Raw genomic sequence first — 21,365 nt, 5'->3', positions numbered from 1 at the left:
TGCCAATCGTGGAAACACCAATACATAACACAATTTACAACAGGAGCACTTGCACTTTAACATTGGACAGCAGGGAGTAAAGTGTGCAGAGATACTAAACCAGCAAAAACAGTCAAAGCCAGGTCAGAAAACAAAAAGACAGGGGAAACACGCCAAAAGATGCCAGGTCTAACAGACCCACTACAATCTGTGTGACATGATACACACCATGAATGAAAACATGACATGGCACATGCATGTGTGCCATGCCAAAGTCACTGCATTTAATATACCTATGACACACCCACAGAAAGCCTTTGAGCCCCATGGCAGGGTGCATTATATTTTATGTGAGGACTGTGAAGGCTAGTTCTACTACGAGAAATTGCAAGTGAACAGGGAAGCCATCTTAAGGTATGCACTGGTCAAAATGAGTTACCTAGCTGCAGAATGGCTTCACTAAACCTATGGTGTTTGGTATCATTCACCTTGTATTAATAAACCCACACCTTAGAGGCACCCTCTGAACACTACTTGTGCTAGTGTGCTGGCTGACTGGACTTGCCTAGCACGTAACCACAGACACGTTTCTGAACCCTAGGAGGTGAGATCCCCGCTCCCAGAGGTCAGGAACAATGCCTGCTCTAGGAGATGTTTAAACCTCCTCATGCAGAAAGGCTAGTAAATCAGCATATCAAGGCCAGAGGCTTCAAAGACTGGAGGATGCCACCGCCTGCCCAGAGGCACATTTGGCACCAGGACAGATAGGAAATGAACTCGTCAGGAGGCGTGTTGCACTGCCAGGCTGGACACACCTCTAGGATGGGCAGCCTTAAGTGAACACAAAAGAAAGGATTCATTCATATGGAGTATGGTGGGATTAGGAACTCTGGGGCAGGGTGATGCCCACAGGAAGTGGTCACATAGGTGTAGTGACCAGAGGGGTAAGCAGCCCACTGCCTACTCCCCTATATGAAGTAAGAAGGTGCCCCCTTGAAACCTGTAAATCAGATTTGACCACTGGAAAGCGATTAACTGAAGAGAGCGAGCACTGAAGCCCAGCATCAAAGTTGGACGCAAAACTCTGCCAGGCTGCTTGCACTCAGATCATCGCTGGGACAGACTTTGCAAAGAGCTGGACATACTCCCCAAAACCCTTGGAGGAATGCAAAGCACCTACAAAAACGGGTAAGAATTTCCTTGGAGCAGTGGATCTGCTTCCCTACAACTGCAGGCTCTGAAAACATCTGCCCAGTCCACTGTGTTGTCAGTCATGGTACCCAGCGAAGGAGCAGCACGACATAAGGTATTCGTGGTTCCAGGAGGTCAGATCCATCTCCTTGCTAAGTCTGGAGACACCAGGATCCCCAGGAGACATCCAGCACCAATACCCTGGGTACAGGAGTAGTTGCAGCAACCAAGGCTTGTTGGTGGTCTAATCCAAACTCCAACAGCACAAAGACAGACCTACGATCAAAGGATGTCAGGATCCACAAAGCCAGCAAAGATCTCTTCTTCACCAGGTCACCAAGACAGAGTGTCTGACTGCCACGAGCCAACACCTCAAACCACCCCTGCATCCGAGCCCAACAGCCAGAGTCTGAGGGAGGTGAAGATGCCAACGGGGTCCTGAGACGACAATCAAAAGCTGAGCCCACCCTTGGGTTTGGCTAGACTGGACACCCTGTTGTTGCCTACAGCCTTTTTCTGCAAGAAACAGCGAACAGCGATAGCTTCCTGCAGCGCGCCTCCATGTCGAAAAAAGCACCACTGCACGCGAGCCCAGCCAGAGTACCAGTGAACCGAAAGTGACCCTCAAGACCTGAGCCCCCCTGAGGGTTAAACTGGACAGTCCCTGCTTGTAACCCCTTTTCATCAGGATCGTTAACAATTGACTTAACAGTGCATCCGACGCCGAAAAGCACCTCTACATCTGGAAGCCCCCGAACCGACTAAGGTCACCTGTTGGTGCTGCCATGGACCTTGCCCCATACTTACCTCCAGTCCAGAAGAATAGTCCTGTAAATTGTTGACAAGTGAGCATATGCAGTAGAGGTTTCTTTCCCATAGGATAACATTAGCGCTTCAAAGCTACAAAGACAAGTGTATTTCTTTATACTTAAAAAGTGAGAACTCAAGAAGTACTCTAAATTCATATAAAAATTGGTCATTTTTATAAATTGACAGATTTCTTGGAGGGTGCCTCGTTTACTATGTGTGCAATAAATTCTTAACACTATCCTCTGATAAGCCTAAACTGCTCGCCCACACTAGCACAAAAGAGGACATTTGGGATTATTATTATAGCCCTTGTAAACCAGCATAGGTAGCCTGGACTCTGCACAGTGTACCTCTTTTTGGTGCACTAGATAGAGCCTGCTTGCTAAAGGGGTGGGGGTAGGTGGGATAATCCTGGTTAGAACGTTCCTTCGATTAAAATATAACAATTTCACTGAAATCTAAAATTAAAATACTGTTGCCTCTGCAAATATATATACATACAAGTACAAACACATGGATACATTTAAACAGTTGTCAGAAATATCTTACTTTAAAAAAAAATTACATTTCTGTAAATAAAAAAATATAAAAATGCTAGATTGCCAATATTTATGCTTAACCAAAATACATTTAATACCAAATGTAATACGTTTTCCTGCACAGGGAAATTTAATCAATTTAAAATCAAGATTAAATAATAAATAAATTAGGAAAATACATCTCATTAGAACTTTAAACTTGTGATAATATACATCTTTATTAAATGTAAATGTCCGTAGATTAACAAAACGGTACAAGAAACAAGCCTCTCAAATTAAAACCCTCCTATGTGGGCCATGTAATTTAATAATGCTGCAATTTAAATTACACTTACCTAAGCCCACAATAACGTTTTTAAATATTTTCCTAGAGGTATCATGTTGTAAAAATGCTCCCTCTACAGTCCCTGAAAAAATGCACTAAAGTAGGTCTACACCGAAATATACCCAATCCAGTCAAATGTTGGATATTCAAGTCATTTGAATGTCTTTTTTAACAAACTGGAGGGAAAAATTCAATAAAACTTCATCACACCTGTACATCATATTTAGCTCATGCTTGTAATACAGAATGTATTCTAAAGAATGAAAAAGCCCGTGGTAATGCACTTGATTCTTAATTGGTAGCAAACACAAAAATTACAATTTTTCTCCATCCAACTGTTTCAAAAGTATTCAGCTTGACCTACGGAATTCAGGTCAACCTATGGAAAGAACAATATTAATACAATATGTATTTCTTGAGAAGCATTTAGAATATTGCGTTTTCGGGAAAGCATATAGAATGTCAAAACAGCTGCAACATTTTGCAATTACAAAGTGGTACTAGGTTAACAGAACAATTTTGAAGGAAAAAACATTAAATGCAAATGGATGTATAAAACTTAATTTGTGCTGTGCACCAACATAAAACTTGCTTAAACCTCCATGCCGATTTACAACCCCCCCTCACTGTACTAGGCAATGTTAGTGGCTATTGAAACACCACTGAAGGATATGGCTATCTAAAGACACATTTGGTAGTGTGTTAACTATATAAAAGAAAAATTCACTGTACAGTTTAAAAACAAATCATACACAGCCTTACAGTTCAAATCTTTCCTTAAAATGGGTAAATTGTGTACAAGGGGGTTAGAAATGCTTTACAAACAAAAAAATGAATGCTATTAAAGAAATGTCATTATTCATCATCCTCTTCATCCTCTTCCTCCTCCTCTTCCTCGTCTTCTTCATCTTCCTCATCCTCATCATCATCATCCTCTTCCTTTTTCTTGCTCTTTTCGACCTTAGCAACTACTTTTTTCGGTGATTCTGGCTTTCCCTTGGACCGATAAGCAGCAACATCCTGCAAATGTAGAGACAAATTTTACCTAAAATTTAAGGCATACGATAACCTTGTTTGTAATTGTGATTCTCCATCATGGAACTATTTATAGCCATAAAGTGCTAAAATCTGTTCATGTTAGGGATGCTGCATCACTTTTACAAAGGGAAAATGGTTTTCAAATATCTTAATCCACAAATGCATTTTCTGCAAGTTTTTCTCTGCTAGCAAGATAAAAAAAAAATTCTTAGAAAAATCAGAAGAAAACGAATCTGAAAAACACAGCTTATTCGGGCCTTTGTAATGAACTCACTCTTGGACGAATTGCAAAGCAATTGGACTCTGGGGTAAGATGGACTTTTAAAGACAGGAATGATATCACTCCTTTTGGGGAATCTGTAGGTCCAGTGGGCCGCATGGTCATGTGTGAAAATTGAAAATATGTTAATTTACATATAGCTGCAGGATATAAATCCTTTATCGGCTACCACGCCATTAAGAACCAAAGTGAGAATAAAGGAAAAGTTTATGTGTTACACAGCGGAGAACTACAAATCCCTTTGCCTCCTCAGTCATGAGATCTTCATTAGGTCTAAAAAAGAAGGGGGGGGGGGTGGCTTGACCAGGAACTACGGTTTCACTCCTACTCTCCTCTTTATGTCCATGCTCCACAAATAAGACATATAACAAGGGGGGACACTGTTCCAAGAGTAGGGTGTGAATTATCACCCGCTCATCGAGAGGGGAGAGTAGGAGTGAAAGGGAGAGTTTAGAGAGAAAAAAAAGAAGAGAGGCAGATGTGCATCCCTGGTCTCAAGGAATTAGTCCCGAAGGAGAGGGTAAGGTCTTGCCTTTTTTGTTAGCCCTAACACTTCCCAACGGGACACCTTTTCAAAGTCTCTCTGTGGATACCCTTAGGTATTTTAAATATTTTTACAGCACGCACTTCACTCCCTCCACCCCAGGTTCTAGCCCACATACCCGCACTCACCTGTCGGCTTTTCTCTTAAAAGATCTCAGTGAAAGGGGCCCTCCCAATAGGTGTCCCGTCAGGCATTGCAGCGACGGCCCGACGAGGAGCATAAGCCCAGTGATGAAACATGACTCCCTTCGGGACTAGTTCCTTGAGACCGGGGATGCACATCTGCCTCTCTCTTTTTCTTTCTAAACTCTCCCTTTCACTCCTACTCTCCCCTCTTGATGAGTGGGTGATAATTCACATCCTACTCTTGGAACAGTGCCCCCCCCCCTTGTTATACGTCTATGAGATCTTCATTCACAGGGAAAAGGCTTACAAGGTCATCCGCCCTCCACTAAAGCACAATGGGAAAACTCAAAAGAATGGCCACTTAACCGAACAGGTTAGAGACTAGACAACAGCGTATCAGCACTAGAAGCTGAATCAAAGCATCAGATACATTTATGGTTGGATTCAGCAACTGCCACCCAATTAAACTTCTTGGTAGAAAGTCTCTCCTCTATAGTAAGGTTTTCATATTTTTTTCCCCAGACAGATTCCAAAGTATTGTACTATATGTATTTGGAGAGCAGCACTTTTCTGAGGTTGCCATAGAGCCATAGGTGTCAGATCACCACTACAGAAGATTCAAGTCTTCCTAGCCTTTTGAGGCATAGCTGCTTGCATTAGCAAATGCGGCTCAGGTATAGTTGCAGGATGAAAATGTTAATTACCATGTCAGCATCTATTTGTGGCATGCAGTACTGTAAATCAACCAAAGGCTTCCAGAGAGGACAGTTGGCACATACGAATCTACAGCACTACATTCCACGGACATATGCTTACAGGGTAACATTTTCCGTGTGTGGCATGTGTAGCTGTAGATACAGCGGGCATGTAAAACAGGCCTCCCTTAGGCGGTTGCCAGCTGCAGGATGTTGCAGAGGATTTAAGTTCTGTACACAAGACAGCTTGTCCAATGTTTGGCTGCAACGTGCTGTTTAGTGAACATGTGTGAAGTGGACCAGGTAGCTATTTCACATATGTCAGCTATGGAATGTTACTAAGGAACGCCATTGAGGCGCCTTTCTTGCACGTAGAGTGAAGCCTATGTGGGGCAGGCAATTGCCTTTTGGTATATCACATCTGGATGCACTTAACTAACCACCTAGCTATACCTGCTTCAGAGAATGCAAAGCCCTTGTGTGGTTTAAAGAAACAGACAAAAAGAGCCTTGCAAAAAAGGCATTGTTCCATCAATGTAGTATATGAGGGCTCTTTTGACCTCTGTGAAGAGCCCTCTCTGCTACAGAGTCCTGGTGTGTGAAGAACACCAGTCGTTCAATAGTGTGTTAAAGGTGGAAGGGGATATCACCTTAGGGATAAACTCTGGATTAGTCCCAAGTACAACTAACACTGTAATTGGATGTAGGGTTCTTAGAGGTTAAGAGTTTGCAGCTCCCTTTCTCTTTTGAGGAGTGTTATGGCAACTTGGAAGGCCACTTTCCAAGAGAGGAACTGGAGAGGGAAAAAATCAAGAGGCTCGAAAAGGAGGGCCCATGAGTATAGTGAGGACAATTTTACGGTTCCAAAGTGGGGCTAGGGGTACTGTGGGTGGAATTGATCGCTTAAGCCCTTTCATAAATGTTTTGAGGACTGGGACTAAGTAAGGAAGAGTGTTCTCTATTCTGAAGATAGGCTAGAAATGATGCCAAGAGGAGACAGATAGACTTGTAGGCAACTCCTGACATTTGCAGATGCAGCAGGTAACAGACTATGTCTTAGGCCACTAGGTTTAATTGGTCAGTGTGTTTGGAAGGCAGTGATGGGCAAACTTCTTACATTTGGTGGCATAACAGGCACGTGCAGTGGGTCTACACGCCTCCTTAAGGATAGCTATACATTCAGGGGGCAGAATGAGCTAGTCAAACTAAGACCTCAGGAGCCAAATTGCAAGATTGATCTGTCTGGGGTTCTGGTGCCTGATGGTGCCGTGGGTCAGGGTTAGATCTGGCTGGCTGGGTAGCTTCTCGTGGTGAACTACGGACAGGTCGAGAAGGGTAGTGAATCAGGGTTGTCTGTGAGGGATGTTTGCTTAAGCTTGCAGACCACAAACAGAAATAGTGGGAGAGGAGGAGGGAGCTCATAGGCAAATATACTTGACCAGTTCATTCATACTGCATTGCCAATGGACCGTGGGAACCTGGAGACAAAGCTTCAGCATTTTACACAGCCGCGAAGAGATCTACAAAAGAGGACTTCCCAAGGTTGAAAGTACAGGAGCAGGAGTTGTGGGAGGAGTTCCCATTCATGGACTTGTTGCCGAATCCTGATGAGCATGTCTGCAAATTCATTCTACCCCCGGTAGTTACTCCGTCAGCAGATTTATCTGGTGGTGGAGTGTCCCATGCCAAATGTCCTGTGCCAACGCGGACAGCCCGTGTGATTGCGTCGCCTTGTTTCTGGAGGTAATACAAGGCAGTAACTTTGTCTGTTCCGACAAGGGCTACTTTGTGGTGTAGGTGTTAGAAAAAAGCGGAGAGCTAATGAATGCCAGCAACTCTAGGTAATTAATGTGGCAGCAAAAAACAACTAGAGTGACTTGTCGGTGCTGTGGTCAGGGGAATAAAGCCAAAAACACCAGGAAAACAACCTCACACCATCAGTGACGAGGTAATATCAGAACTGAAGATAGGGAAAAGAGTGAAACACATACAAAAGGACAAAGACAATAACTCATATTTTGTTAAGAAGAACCCTCACTCACCCTAGTGGTGACATGCTTCTTCATGGGGTTCCCACTGGAGGAACCGAATGTCCCTCCAGTGTGCTTCAACGCCTGATTTACTGCGGAGCAGGTTATTGTGAAAAAAAAATTTGTTTTCAGGAATGTGTTATGTGCAAGTGATAGTGAGGTTTAAAAAAATATCAGCGGTACCAAAAACGACTTTATTTAGTGGTCAGCTAATATTGCTAAAAACAGTGTGTTGGATATTAATAGTGGTAATATTCTTGACCACTTATATCCTTTAAGAATTAGGTCGACATGTTTCAGCTGTCTCGAATTATTAATGCAGCTTTCTTCAGGACCAAAAAAGTGAATATCCCTGGTGGTCCGCGCTCGCTAAGGCGTGTCCAAACTAGTGGATATATAGTGTGTGAAAAGATATATTATTAAAAAATAGCGGAATTTTTCCGTGTCTGCAACCCTAGTATTTCCAGGGGCCGAAAATAGCACAATCCTATGGTGCTGTCGTCATAGGCTTAGCGGGGGAGGCCTTCTTCACGCTACGGCAATTTGCTCGTAACGACTCGCCGCCATGAACCTACTCAATCCACTGCCGCCGCCCGGAAATAAGCATGAAGAAGGACTACCCCCAAAGCCTATGACGACAGCACCATAGGATCGTGCTATTTTCGGCCCCTTTTCACATACTATATATCCACAGGTTTGGACATGCCTTAGCGAGCGCGGACCACCAGGGATATTCACTTTTTCATCATGGGGTTCCCACTGGAGGAACCTAATGTCCCTCCAGTGTGCTTCAACGCCTGATTTACAGCGGAGCAGGTTATTGTGAATTTTTTTTTTAATGATACCTACCTTACATTTGAGCAGGCGTGTGAAGGGTTCGGTTTGGCACAAGGGCAATATCTACAATATGCTGGTCTGATGGAAGTGGCTATGGTGACATGGCCCACATATCCGGGTATGCCCCGGACCACTGAGACCGTACACATTTTGTTAACATGTGGAGGGGGACGTAGTTTGGTGTCTCTGTTGTACAAGGCTATCAGGAAGGACTTGGGGTCTTTGGCGCTTAGGGCGTGGATGCTTGGAACAAGGATTTGCAGGCGTGGTTACTGGAGAGGGAGTAGGTCAGAGTATGTACGCTAACACGCAAGGTGTCTTGCAATGCCTGGCTGAAGTTGCTGCACTAGAACTTCTTGCAACAGGTGTATATGACTCCGGCGAGGCTCCACCGTATCGATGCCTCCCGCTCGCATTAATGCCCTAGATGTCATGGAGCCCATACTATGTTCATGCATTTGGCGTGGGGATGCCCAGAAGTACATCAGTATTGGCTTGAGGTAGTAGCACGGTTCCGTGGAAGGGCGGAACTTGCGTTTGAGGCTAAGCCTGTGCAGTGCCTCCTAGGGCTGGTACCTCCCTGCAAGAAGAGGAAAATGGCCAACAACTGGTCCCATGCACATTACCAGTAATAGGTGGAGTCACTATACCTTGTGACTCGAAGACTTCTTCGGAGAAGAACAAGTTGCACACATCCAAGCCTAACACTATATGGCAGGAGAATGCACACCTAATCAAATACTAAATGTATTCCGCTTTTTGTGGATGTACTCACAATTTTCAAAAATGATGCGACCCTAGACAGACCTGACTAACCCCCGTCAGGTAATGAAATATGTCACAAAGTCAAACAGAACATGTTTGAGCACAAGGGTGCACTGTTCACATGCCCAATATGGTGCTTTGTTACATATCAAACAATCAAGTGGGGAATGGATCACTTGTCCTGCGTAACCAGGGTTTTATGAAGTTTTCGTACTCTGTACCGATAAAAAACCCTCATTCACGTTACAGAGGCTGGTGGTGGTGGTATATCTTGGTTCTCCGCCTTTCTCTTTTAAAACGTGATTGCATCATCATTGGGTTAGTGCTTGTGCTTACTCCACCTGGAGGCGTACCAATGGTCAGAGCAGTAGTGATCAGTAATGGCGGGTGTGGGGCGGTTGTGAAAAAGAAAACTCTTAAAATGGCTCGTATCACCAGATTCAAAATTTTAATAGCTCTGGGTCCGAGGTTCATTTAAAACCAGTTCCGTGCGTAGGGGGATTTGTTTAGGGATCTCCCGCACTTCAAATTGTCTGTAAAAAGGTAGTCATTTTTCAACCCCAAAATTTGCCCATGCGGGTCAAGTGGGCCTTCACGTTTTAAAAGAGAAAGGCGGAGAACCAAGATATACCGCCACCTCACAAGCAGTATGGGGGAGGTGGCATGGCGCATTGGTTAGTACATGTGGAAGAGCAGGCTAGAGGACAAGAAATAGTCTGCCCAGCAATGGGATGAGAAGTGTGTGAGAAAGAGCACAATTGAAGAGATTTGGGGTCTTCAGCTCTTCCAAAGCAGGTAGGTTTTGAAGATTTATTATAGGTCGTTTCAACTTGTGCTGAGAATCAAAATACACCTTTCTCATATCTCGCTCCATTCTGGTCTTGGGGGAGACTCCTAAGCATAAATAATCACAGTTTGGGACTCTGATAAAGTCATTAGCCACTTTAAATGGGGGTTGGGCATCCTCGCAGATGTTTCTCTGGCCACACGCTCGGAGTAGTGCTTTTTTATTTATAGGCCGCATTAAAGTTGAAATTCCACGGATACTAGTACTGTACCACATTGAAGAGTCATTAAAACTAATTATAAAATGAATTAACGTTGATAAGCTATGAAACTATCCCCTATGTATTTGATGTGTGGGGAGCACAATGGAGAAGTTAGGTTGCTAGCAAAACAATAAACAACCCCACACAACACAGCCACAAAACCTAGAGGTAATCTACTTATTGGTGAAGCTCAAAGGGTTTTGAGCTTCCTCTTAGAGCCACTTGTACTTGTGGGTAGATTTTCTGCTGCTTGATGCATTAATGTTTTGTCCCTCAGCACTGTCACCAAAACTCTGACTAGCATGAATTTTAAAAGACGGATATGGATGTGGGCATGGTTCTTGTATGGCTCCCCCTCATAATTTAGACAAATACTGATAACCATTTCACCTTCTATAATGCAACATACGATATTGCAATTGATAATCTTGTAAAATAATTCAAACTAAATCTCATATAAAGAATTTGCGCACATTGAAGCGCGTTAGTTCCATCATTGAAACATTTTGAAACAAAATGCTTCTTCAAAGCTGTTGTGCATGTATAACTTAATTTAAAGCAGAAATTAAAGGCCCATCTTCCAGTATGACCAGTTTTGCTTATACTTACTTTCTCATATTTTTCCTTCAATTTGGCAGCCTTCTTTTCATAGGGCACTTTATCATCAGAATTTGTGTTATTCCACATTTCTCCCAGTTTCTTCGCAATGTCTCCAATGGTTAGACCAGGATGCTCCCCTTTGATTTTTGGACGATAATCTGAGCAAAACAAGAAAAATGCAGACCTGCAAGGAGAAGCATATTTACTTGAGAAAGGTCCATCATAATGTGGAGTACAAGACAACACAAACTGGTGAAAAATAAAACCGAAAAACTGTGAGGGAGTCAAAATGCGGTGCAATCTATGAGAGCAAAATAAACACTCAGATGGCAATTTTTTTTACAGTTTGCCAAGTACCTTCAAGCCATGCAATAGTTAGCAGTGGTAATTACTTTAAGTAAGGTCAGTGCTCCAACTCTGTTGTGTATATTCCCAACCACCAGGTCTAGAATCGCCTGAAAACTTTTATACATAAGTAGCATTAACTGTGAAACCAACTAACCTTTATTATGTTGCCCGGCAGTTCTTAGACTGCTGGCCACAACATCTAAGTAAGTGATCCACCACAGTTTAGACAATTAAATAAAGACTGCGAAAGTACATATGGATCGAAAAGCAAAATTGTATTTTTTAAAACACTGTTAAAGAATTTGAAAATGTAACCTAAACATTAGGTATCTTTATCTTGATTCGTAACAGCACAAGCATAGCAAACAGAATTTAGAATGGCCAATTGGTGGCTTCTAAAGAAGCACTGGAATGCTTCAAGAAAAAAAGAAAAAAAGAGCATGCATTATAACAAAAAAACAAGACAGTGATACGCTACCATCTAGCAACTCTTAAGGCCTAATTAGGAGTTTTGGTGGTGCACGAACGGGCGGTGCGCCACTGCCAAGACTCGCAGCTGCCTGCTCGCCAGATTACAAGTATGTTTGTGGTTTGTGGGGCGGGTGGTGTGGCGGTCCTGCAGCGATGCTTTTTAGAGGGTCATTGGCAGCCTTAAACTGCACCGCCAGTGCACGTTCCCGCACAGGAAGGAATGCACCATGTTGTGCATTCCTTCCTGTACATGAAATGGGGTGAAAAAATAAAGGGGGACACAACATGAGCCCCCATTCATGCACCCCTGTGCACAAGGGCAAGAGGAGGCCCTGTAGGCCCCCCTTGCATTCCTCACTGCCAGTGGTTACATGGAGAAAGAACCTCCATGACACCGCTGGCAGTGAGGAAAGTCATAATATGCTTGGTTGTGGCTCAGGGCACCACAAAGCATATTTCAGCCCTCAGGCCACTGCCAAGGATCTCTGATCCCTGCTGCGGCGTTGACCGACTGCCATCGCCGGGAGTCTGGTGCTCCATGGACCGCCAGACTCATAATCAGGCCCTTAGTCTTTTAGTAATAAAACTACACTTTTAAAAGCTCCAGTCTTCCCAATAAAATTTCGATTTCGCATAGCGCTGTGAATCAAATACAGTTTCATAATATATGTACATGTATTTCTTTAATTTTGTTTGTGGTTTTGGAGGTTCAAATCATAGCAAATGATATTGTGCGGTTCCCAGACTTCCACATAGCAAATTAGGGGGGGGTCCACAGAATTCAAAAGGTTAAGAAGCGCTGCTATAGCTCATCTATCTTCCTCATGCTGTTTACATCTTCAACATTAAACTTTTGGAGCTTCATAAGCCCTGATCCCCTTAACCCACTATAAGATTTTTTTTGTCACGAGTAATCATGTGAATTTACGAAACAATACCAAAGTTGGCATAATTCTTTGAGTTGCTTGCTTTATTTAAAAGCATGCTGTGAACTACTACTTACGATAAGAGAAGCTGGATAAAGAGGCGAGTTGTGACGCAAAGTGAGTGCCTTATTTGATTCTAAAAGAAGAAAAAAAACATTCTCTGCACTTCTTAGCCTAATTTGCTCATCAGTGTTCAAACAGTTGTGCTTTGTGAATTGGTTAATATTCCTTCTAGTGAATGCCAATGTTTACAAAGAAGGCTATTGATGATGAGGATGTGGGCATTAACAAACATGACGTGACCCTGCCAGGTAAGGGGACGGTTTGATTCTTTAGGGAAGAATTAAATACAATCTAGAAGTCAATAAGTGATGCCTTAGGGGGGAGGAGCCAAGATGGCGACCGGGTCGGACGCGCAAGCTCCGAGCTCCGCGAGCCGCACTATCCTGCATTGATCTCCTGGCATTAACCCTGAATATTTCTCGCCCAAACGGAGACATCTGAGCGCGGATGTCGTTGGCGTTCTTTTGAGACCTCCGCCGCTTATTTCCATGATGGATTCGAGCCGTTCTCCGGCCCCCCGACTCTGGCCCGGGACCGGGAGCTGTATGCCTGGCACTGGACACGGCTGAGCGCTGTCGGCCGGGTACGTCGCAGTGGCGCTGGCTGGGGCAGGAGCGCTACTGATTGCTGCTACGGACTACATCGTCTCCCTCTACAGCGGTAAGGTTCCCGCTGGGTCGCCCGGCCTCTGAGAGACACTGGATTCCAGTCGTGACGGACTCCGCCCGCCTTGCTGATTATGGGCGGGCCGGAGTCCATCTTGATGTGTTGTTTTACCGCTGCCTACACGCACAGCTGGCTGGAGAGTAATCTTTCACCCTGCCCTGCCCTGGACCTGCGTGCCGCTGGCTTGTTGGTGGCTCTCGCTCCTTCGGCTCTCGTTGGCGACGCCATTCCCCCCACCTCTGCACCGTGAACTCTTTACTGGGGCTACCAGGACGCCCCCTTCCCCGTGGGAGAAAGATGGCGGCCTCTTTGTTCTCTCCGTGCAGTGTCCTCACTACGGAGGATCCGGCTGTTGACCGGGGGGAATGCTCGTGCGATGGACGTCAGCTATTACCACAGAGGGAGCCGACCTATGGTGCCATCCTGGCTGCCCTGCTCAGTCTTCGAGAGACATGGCGGCAACAAGCCCACATCTTGGAGCGAAAGATGGTGAGAGCTACCTCACATATTAAGGGACTGGGTTCGACTGCCCCCCCGCTGCCACTGCCTATCCCTGTCCAAGTGACTGCTTTCCACCACGCGCATGGAGATGTGCGACCGGCCCCTGGATGTGCAGCCGTCTGTTCCGTTATTGCCGAGGAAACTGCTACAAGGTCGCTGTCCGTTTTGTTGCCTGCAACTGTATCTATTCCTTCGACACAGTGGCACCCCCCAGAGCCTTCCCGGGCGCTGGTCCCCCTCCCTGCCTCTGTGACTTTCTCTCCGAGGCTCCGGAACATGTATCACCTTGTGGCGGGGGGAGCGACTTGCCACCTGGATACTGCTATTGCTGATGATTGGGAGTGTTCACATCCTCCTCCTCTATGCCTTTATCGTTGGGTCTGGCCATTTTGCTTCTCTGTCCAGCTGGAGGGGAGTGCACGGCAATGGCCATGTCTGGTTGTTTTTCGGCGCTCTGGTCAGGGCTGAGGATCCTTCGCACAATGACTTGCCGATTGCCTGGTGATGACCTGACCTGTAACGTTTTTTACTCTGCTTATTCCATTGAGGGGGATGCTTCCCTTAATATAACTAAAGCATTATTGGGTAGGCGGTGCCATCCATTTTGTGCATGTGAGTCTCCCCCTTCTTCTTTGTTTCCATCTGGTTCCTTTGCTGATAGGGGGAATCGACACTTGTAATATGCTGGGGGCTGACGGGCATCCGAAATCGGGTCAGGGCTAGCCTGCTTGCTTGCTACATTGCTTTCCTACCTGAGGGGGGTTGGGATCGCACTGCTGTGTGGAAATGTGTGGCCCGCCCGCAAAGTACGCATTGAATCTTCTAGCTGGCTGGGAATTATTAGGTAGCGCTTAGCTCTCGCTCTCGACGCCTCCTTAGCGATACTGCATTATGGTTCACGGCACGATCGGAGCCCCTATTGACTATCCTGATACCTGGCGAGCCATCGGCTCTGTTGATTTCTGGGGTGTCTGACCTGCCGATAACGACTATTGGGACGGGGGGTTGCCAGTAAAGGGTGGCGTCCATTTTAACTCCTTGTCCTCCTTTGTCCGGGACGGCCATCTTAGTTGCCTGCTGCCCCCGGCTTAACACTGTTGCATCTCCGATGGTTTCTTCTTTCACGGCCGCAGTCCTAATATCCTATTGCTGGTCTTCGGTTTTTTAGGGCCCTGGTCCTGGGTGGCACGGGGGTCTGGAGATGGGCTATTTGTTTATATTTGTTGTGAGGTCTTTTAATTTTGGAGCTCCGTTTGGGGTACTAATTATTGTCTGCTCGCTAGTTTAGCGAGCTTGATTATTGTTGGCTCCTCCCCACCCTTTTCCTTATTGGGGGGTCTTCGACTAGTTTGCACACTTGTCTTTCCCCCTATATGTCGAATGAGACGCTTTTTCTTATATGCTTTTTTCCGATCTTGGCTTTACTTTCTTCTCCTTTCTCTTCCCCTTTCTCTTTCTTACTACATTTCGGGTTTATGGGGCGACAGACACTCTGCTGGGGGGGGGTAGGCCATAGCCTCTGCATGTGTGTAGGGTGGGGGGGTATGTTTTAGTTTCGTTAATTTCTATGGTATCTCTTTATGTCCTTTTTATAATTTTTCCTTTCCTTGTTCTGGGTCTGTAATGAGGGTTCTGTGGAGCGGGTAGCGCTGTGGGTGGTATGTAGATGTGGACTGATGCTTCTGTTGTTGGGAATTGTGCCGCCAAGATGTTGGGTGTTATTATTATTGCCATGTTTATTGCTGCCTGTATGTACTGTAAGCGGACTGTATGGACTCAGTTCTCCTTGATTTGCTTTTATCGATTTATGTTTACAAACCTTTTAAAATTAACCTTCATTGCTCCTCCTCCTTGGCGGCTTGATTCACTTTTGTGTAATTGCTATTATTTGTTGCTGTACTGCCTGATACCGCTGGGGGGGGCCTCAATTGTTTGCTTTCGTGCTCAACTGTTTCGTGGCCGGCCTGACGGTTGTAGGCCCGTATTTGTCCTCCTTTCTCATGCACAATAAAGGTTTTCAAAAATTTAAAAAAAAAAAAAATAAAAATAAGTGATGCCTTACTTAAATAAAAAATAGTTTGCTCCTGGGTCACAGAACTCATTTGAAAATTATAATTCAAAATATGCTAGTGATGTAGCAGAAAAGAAAGTATAAGATACTATAAACATGTTACTGATGATTAACAACGGTTTTAGAAAACCAGTGACTGAGGTGATTGATTTAGGTGGAAGTTCTGCAATCAGCTTATAAAAACTCGTAAAAGTCACAGCAGATAACCTGTAATCGTGTCAACTCTAGGCCCTTCCTTGATCAAGGAAGAGAACAATATGTAGGGCCATTTACTTATTTACTATGAACAGGCATTTCCTCAAATCTCACACGATTCAGAAAACCTTTACCCATGACTTGACAAATCGGTTTGGGGTTACAATGTCTTGGCGGTTGTGGTTTCGGGAATGTCTCCTGTCAAGAGGCACTCAAAAGCGCTGTATTGATGAAATATTAATAACTGAGCTGAGAAGTTTATGTTACGAGTGGAGCTCTAGGCTTCTCCAATTGTTTGCCTGGAGTTTGAGTCATACGCCACACAATGCTAGAGGAGTATTAAAATGTTAGATGAGTATTTTACGTACACTGCTGTTTAAACATTTCTCACAAAAACTTCTAGTCCATGACTGGGAATAATTTAAACGTTAATCTATAAAACACCAACACTGGAACCATGAAGTAAAATGTTCATATCGCTGCTGTCATCTTGCAGCCACTATAGAGCCTGTGCAACTCTTCTGAGGCAATGGAAAGAGAGTTTCGGAAAACATGGCAATCACAGGGATATATATTAAGAGCATACTACTTACGGAGGCCTCTTGGGTGCATTAGGATCCTTGAACTTCTTTTTGGATTCCCCTTTAGGTGGCACATAGCCTTTCATTTCTCTTTCATAACGCACCTTGTCTACCTTTGCCATATCTTCAAACTTCCCTTTCTCCTTAGCTGACATGGTCTTCGTGAACAGGAAAGAAAGAAACATTATGCATTGCATGTCAAACTATACATAATGTTTTTATTGTGAATTCATAAGCGTGTGAAGATGGTAGGAAATGATTTGTGTTAAATGCATAAGAAGCAAATGTACCAGAGTTCAATGTTAACAATGTTGCCAGCATTTATACTTCAATAAAACTGTCTTGCAACAGACACAACCAACACCCAAAACGACTGGCATTAAAAACAGGTGTGAATACCCAGATAAAAAAAAAAACTTTAATCTTACCCTCCATCTTTCAGAACATTTTTTGGAGAATTCGGAAAAATTCACAGAAGCATCAGGGTGCTTCTTCTTATGTTCCTCTCTGCAGGTTTGCACAAAATATGCGTAGGAGGACATCTTGCCCCTTGGCTTCTTAGGATCTTTGCCCATTGTGTAAGATTTCTAAAGAAAATTATTTAAAATTAAAATGGAAAAAGAATGTAAAACTATTCACCACATACCAAACGATCTAAATAAGTGTTTTCTCTACACTTAACACATGATGCACTTTAGAAATGTCACACAGAACATTTGAACGTCATAAGCCAGAAATGAGAAGACTAAAATCGTAACTAGTGTAAAAATGTACAAGTGGTGGAGTGCTCATAATTTTTTTTTTAATCTAATAGCATCAAGGCAAGGCGCTTCACACCTATGTATGATCCATGGAGGATCCCCGGCGCCTCTTTAAACTCGATGCTAACTTGCTGTTGAAATGTCCAGGTAAAGACGGCAGGAGTGGAAAGAAAACTAGACCACATTTCTTACTGTACATGACTACATTCTAACTTTTAGAATCTGGTTCATTCCTATAAATAAGGTCACGACAAAATTGAGTCATCATATTAAAGCGATGTCTGAAAAGTGTTAGCAATCGAAGGACATCAGGATTAACCACGCTCTCGGTGATGAAGCCTCAACAGAAGAAAACACTATGCAATTCATATCCCGAGATTAGGTATCCGTAATTTGTTAATGCTAACACGCAAATCGTTTTTGATGTAAACTGGGCCAGGGTACTTACCCTGGGCTGAAGGGTGGTGCACGGGGTGCACACTTACGGATAAGATGACTTAGTGATGCCATCAACGCTCAAACTGAAGGCAGCTAATAGCCCTGCGAGAACTGAAGTCCTGTCAAGAGAACGCTGCCGCAGTACAGTATACCCCTCTCCCCCGCATACCAAATGGCACTGGACAAAAGCAGACTTCAGTTCTCTGACAACACACGTCCGGTTTTCATGGATTGAGTGAACAATACCCAGGAACGCAATGTATCCACTGGTCGTAACACTACTAAGTTTTACCACGAAGTGTGGCTGCAACGTCTCGAGGACCTCCGCAGCTGAGTAAAAGTTAAAGGGAAAATAGTTTGGAATACAAAAGGTTTTAAAGGTTCACCCCCGTGACAAACACGTGAGATTGAGGTGGAAAACTACTATTTCCCTAAACTTTCGATCCGTTATGTAGTGACGTTAGCCGAAAATCCTTCTCTGCTTATAAAGCTTGACATGCAGACTATTGTGTCTTAACTGCACCTTCCTAAAAAGTATACAGTACCACTCTTTAAAACAATATATGTGAAGCTAATAGTTCATTCATCTCCTTAAGAAAAAGCAAATATATTAAATGCAGTAGTCGGATGTTCTAAAATGTGGTGTTAAAGAACACCGGCAGAGTCGAAAACTAAAAGCACGCCGTCAAGGACAGTGAGTGTTCTTTCTGTGTTGGGCACCTTAACCCTACATATTTCACTTTACTGTATAAAGTCCATAAACTGTGTTATTGTATGGTACCACGTTTGCTGTATCTGTCACAGCTACCTTACAAATAGATGGATGCGGGCGACGCTGAGATAGAGACAAGAGGAAGGAAGAAAAAAAAAAGGCGAAAAAAAAAAAAAAAGGTCAACAACATCGGCAATTCCTTCATCCATTTTGTGAGAAAGGCTTCATGGTGTCTGGAAGCCGCCCTTTGGTACTATCAGTGTGGAACGGGCGCTGTGTGAGCTTGTCAGCGCATGGGAGCCTAGCTATCGCATTGCGCTGCAGTTCAATGCAATGTACATAGAGTACCCTGTTCTACACGGGCTGCTGTATTGAGCGAGACGGCGCGCGCCGCCGCCTAACTCGGCTCCACGGAATGGCCGCCAGCAGCTCTTCGCACAGGCAGAATATGGCTCCCCATTTCCCTTTGTAATAGGCGGCGGGCGCGCGCGCTCGAGAAAAGCGGGGGCGCGCGCGCCCAGCAGCTGTGTTATGAAGCCGAGGCGGAGGGGCGCTTGCTCGTCGCATTCCACAAACGGTCACAAACCTCACCCGCGCCTGGGAAAACCCGACTGTTGGGTAGACCAGAGCCGAGGCTTCTCGTCTGGACCCTCGGAGCCTGTCTAAAACCGCCAGAAGCCGCCAAAAAGCGGGTCTGAAAAAGTTGCTGTGAAGTGATCCTGTCAGGCTGAGCCTACCCCTCCTCCCTCTGCCCACGGCGGCCGCGCGCGCCTTGTTTTCTCTATAGACTCCCATAGGCAGCCATGTTACAAGCAGCGCAGCTTCGCTGAGGTAATTTATGTCCTTTCCCTCAACAACGCCCTGGCTGGAGGATAAACCGTGAACCGCATTAAAACTCACTCCTCTTCCTCCATTAGTATTTATTTTTTTATTTCACCGCACTTAGCCTCCTGTCTGAATACTAAGCATATTCGGTGCCTTTTGGTCGCTTACCACTCGTACTAGCCAAGTCATGTAAGCAAGCAGCTTAGCCTTTATTTGACCCACTCATACTAGCCCCACCGTACGCTGTCAGTCATCCACATATGGTGACAATCGCCGTTTTCAAATGTTATGATTTAAAATAAGAGCGCTATCTGCCAGACTGCGCCAGTGAGGTAATTTACCATCCGCAGCTTCTCTGCGTCACCCACTGTGCCTTTGTGTGCATATTGCCACACGTAACAGCCTCTCTACCTGCCCGCGTAGCCGCGCACTCTACTTTTTCTGCGTCCGGACCATACTCACCACTCTCCGTAAGGCACGCACCGAGTTACACGCGGCTAATGCTGTGCCTATGGGGCTCAATGTTCTGCAATGGCTATGAGCGGACTCGTCTACGTACAAGGCTTCGGCTGGTCTCGCTCTCTGTCAGTGCTGTAACATCACTCTCTACGGAGCGCTGTGCCCATTGGACAGCACATTCTCGTCCCTCCTTCTAATTGGCGGAGGCGCTCCCATTGTCCGGACAAGGGGACGTCGCCAATTGGACACAGTTTCCAGTGTCGTCATCGAAAACGAAAACAGCGCGCAAATACAAAAGACGCTCTTCTGCAAGAACAGCCAGACTGCAGCTGTGAAGCAGACTTTGTATTGCATTTAACAGAAGCCTATGAGAGCCCATGCAGTGCCATTGGATGCTATGCGATGCCGCGTATCTGTGCTATGACATATTTTAGCTCTTAGCAAACTTCATAGCTATTATATCTGATAATAATTATGCACATATACAACTATCCACTCTCCAGTAACACGACTTTGTGTTAACTTTGTGTTTCATAATGACTTTAATTGCCATTTTATATTTTATATGCATATTTAATTTTTTCACTGGTTGTTATCTGCAAAGTCCACCCAGCCGTTTCCCTGTTTCTAAAAATTAAATCACACACTCTTCACCCTTCGCTCTCCCATATACATGACTATCTGATCACTCATAGCTCGCTGATGCATTTCATTGTAAAATCTGTGCTGCTGTTTGCCTGCGTCTAAACAATAAGTCACATGCTCCACACCCTTCACTTTCTGATAACACTACTCTGTTCTCCCTCAGTTTGATTTTTTTTGTAAACAGATTTTATTGCATTTAATAATTACACAGTAGATATATTAGGCAGGAGTCTCTTCCTGATTATTGGATGAGCAAAAACATTACATTGTACACGACAACGTGCATTAGCATCACCTGTGTTACATTCACAGTTTGATAATGTGTGATATCTTATGTTTATTCACTTTTTTCCTACTGGTTGTCAGTTGCACAATCTGCCCAGCTGTTTACCTGCTTTTGAACACTAGGTGAACTATTATGTACTTTATAACTTCTTCTCTAGCCCAATCTTGCTGTGTCTTTCACCCCTCGCTATTTAAATTACTGCTATTTTGAGAATGTAAGTATGAATGTGGCACACTGAGGCCAGCATTCAATTTAAACGGGAAGCAGTGTTGCAATTGCACCAACACAGTCAAAAAGTAGATGCTGGTCTCGTCCTTGATTTTTGCTCTCTCTGTGAAGCCCTCTGTCAAAATGGAAGAGCTTGCCTGAGGAATCTCAGTATACAGACATAGGGCCACATGTATGAATCCATTTTGCATTTGTAAACAGTTTGACTCACTAAATTCAACCATTTGCAAATGCAAAATAGCCTTTCAAGATGTAGTAAAGGCCTTTGTAGTCACAATTTTAGTTATTCGCAAAAACTGTGATTACCTAGAATTGTGATTACAAATAGGACATCTCAATTTGCGATTCCCTAAGCACATGTACCAAGCATTTTCTAAATGCA

At 44.4% G+C, this 21,365-nt stretch overlaps 1 protein-coding gene across 1 annotated transcript; it reads right to left on the bottom strand.

The window, feature by feature from the left end:
* Positions 1–2,718: 2,718 nt before the first annotated feature.
* Positions 2,719–20,015, bottom strand: HMGB1 (high mobility group box 1). The gene is made up of 5 exons (XM_086935149.1): positions 19,828–20,015; positions 17,058–17,216; positions 16,642–16,787; positions 10,817–10,991; positions 2,719–3,864 (listed from the first exon to the last, which is right to left on the bottom strand). Exons 2-5 carry the CDS (start codon positions 17,202–17,204, stop codon positions 3,700–3,702), a joined length of 633 nt encoding a protein of 210 aa, XP_086791275.1. The 5' UTR covers positions 17,205–17,216; positions 19,828–20,015; the 3' UTR covers positions 2,719–3,699.
* Positions 20,016–21,365: the final 1,350 nt, after the last annotated feature.

Source organism: Lissotriton vulgaris, chromosome 8, assembly GCF_964263255.1.
Source record: "Lissotriton vulgaris chromosome 8, aLisVul1.2, whole genome shotgun sequence".
Lineage (NCBI taxonomy): Eukaryota > Metazoa > Chordata > Amphibia > Caudata > Salamandridae > Lissotriton > Lissotriton vulgaris.
Note: the sequence above shows the minus strand (reverse complement) of the source record. Positions and strands in the feature narration are given on the sequence as shown.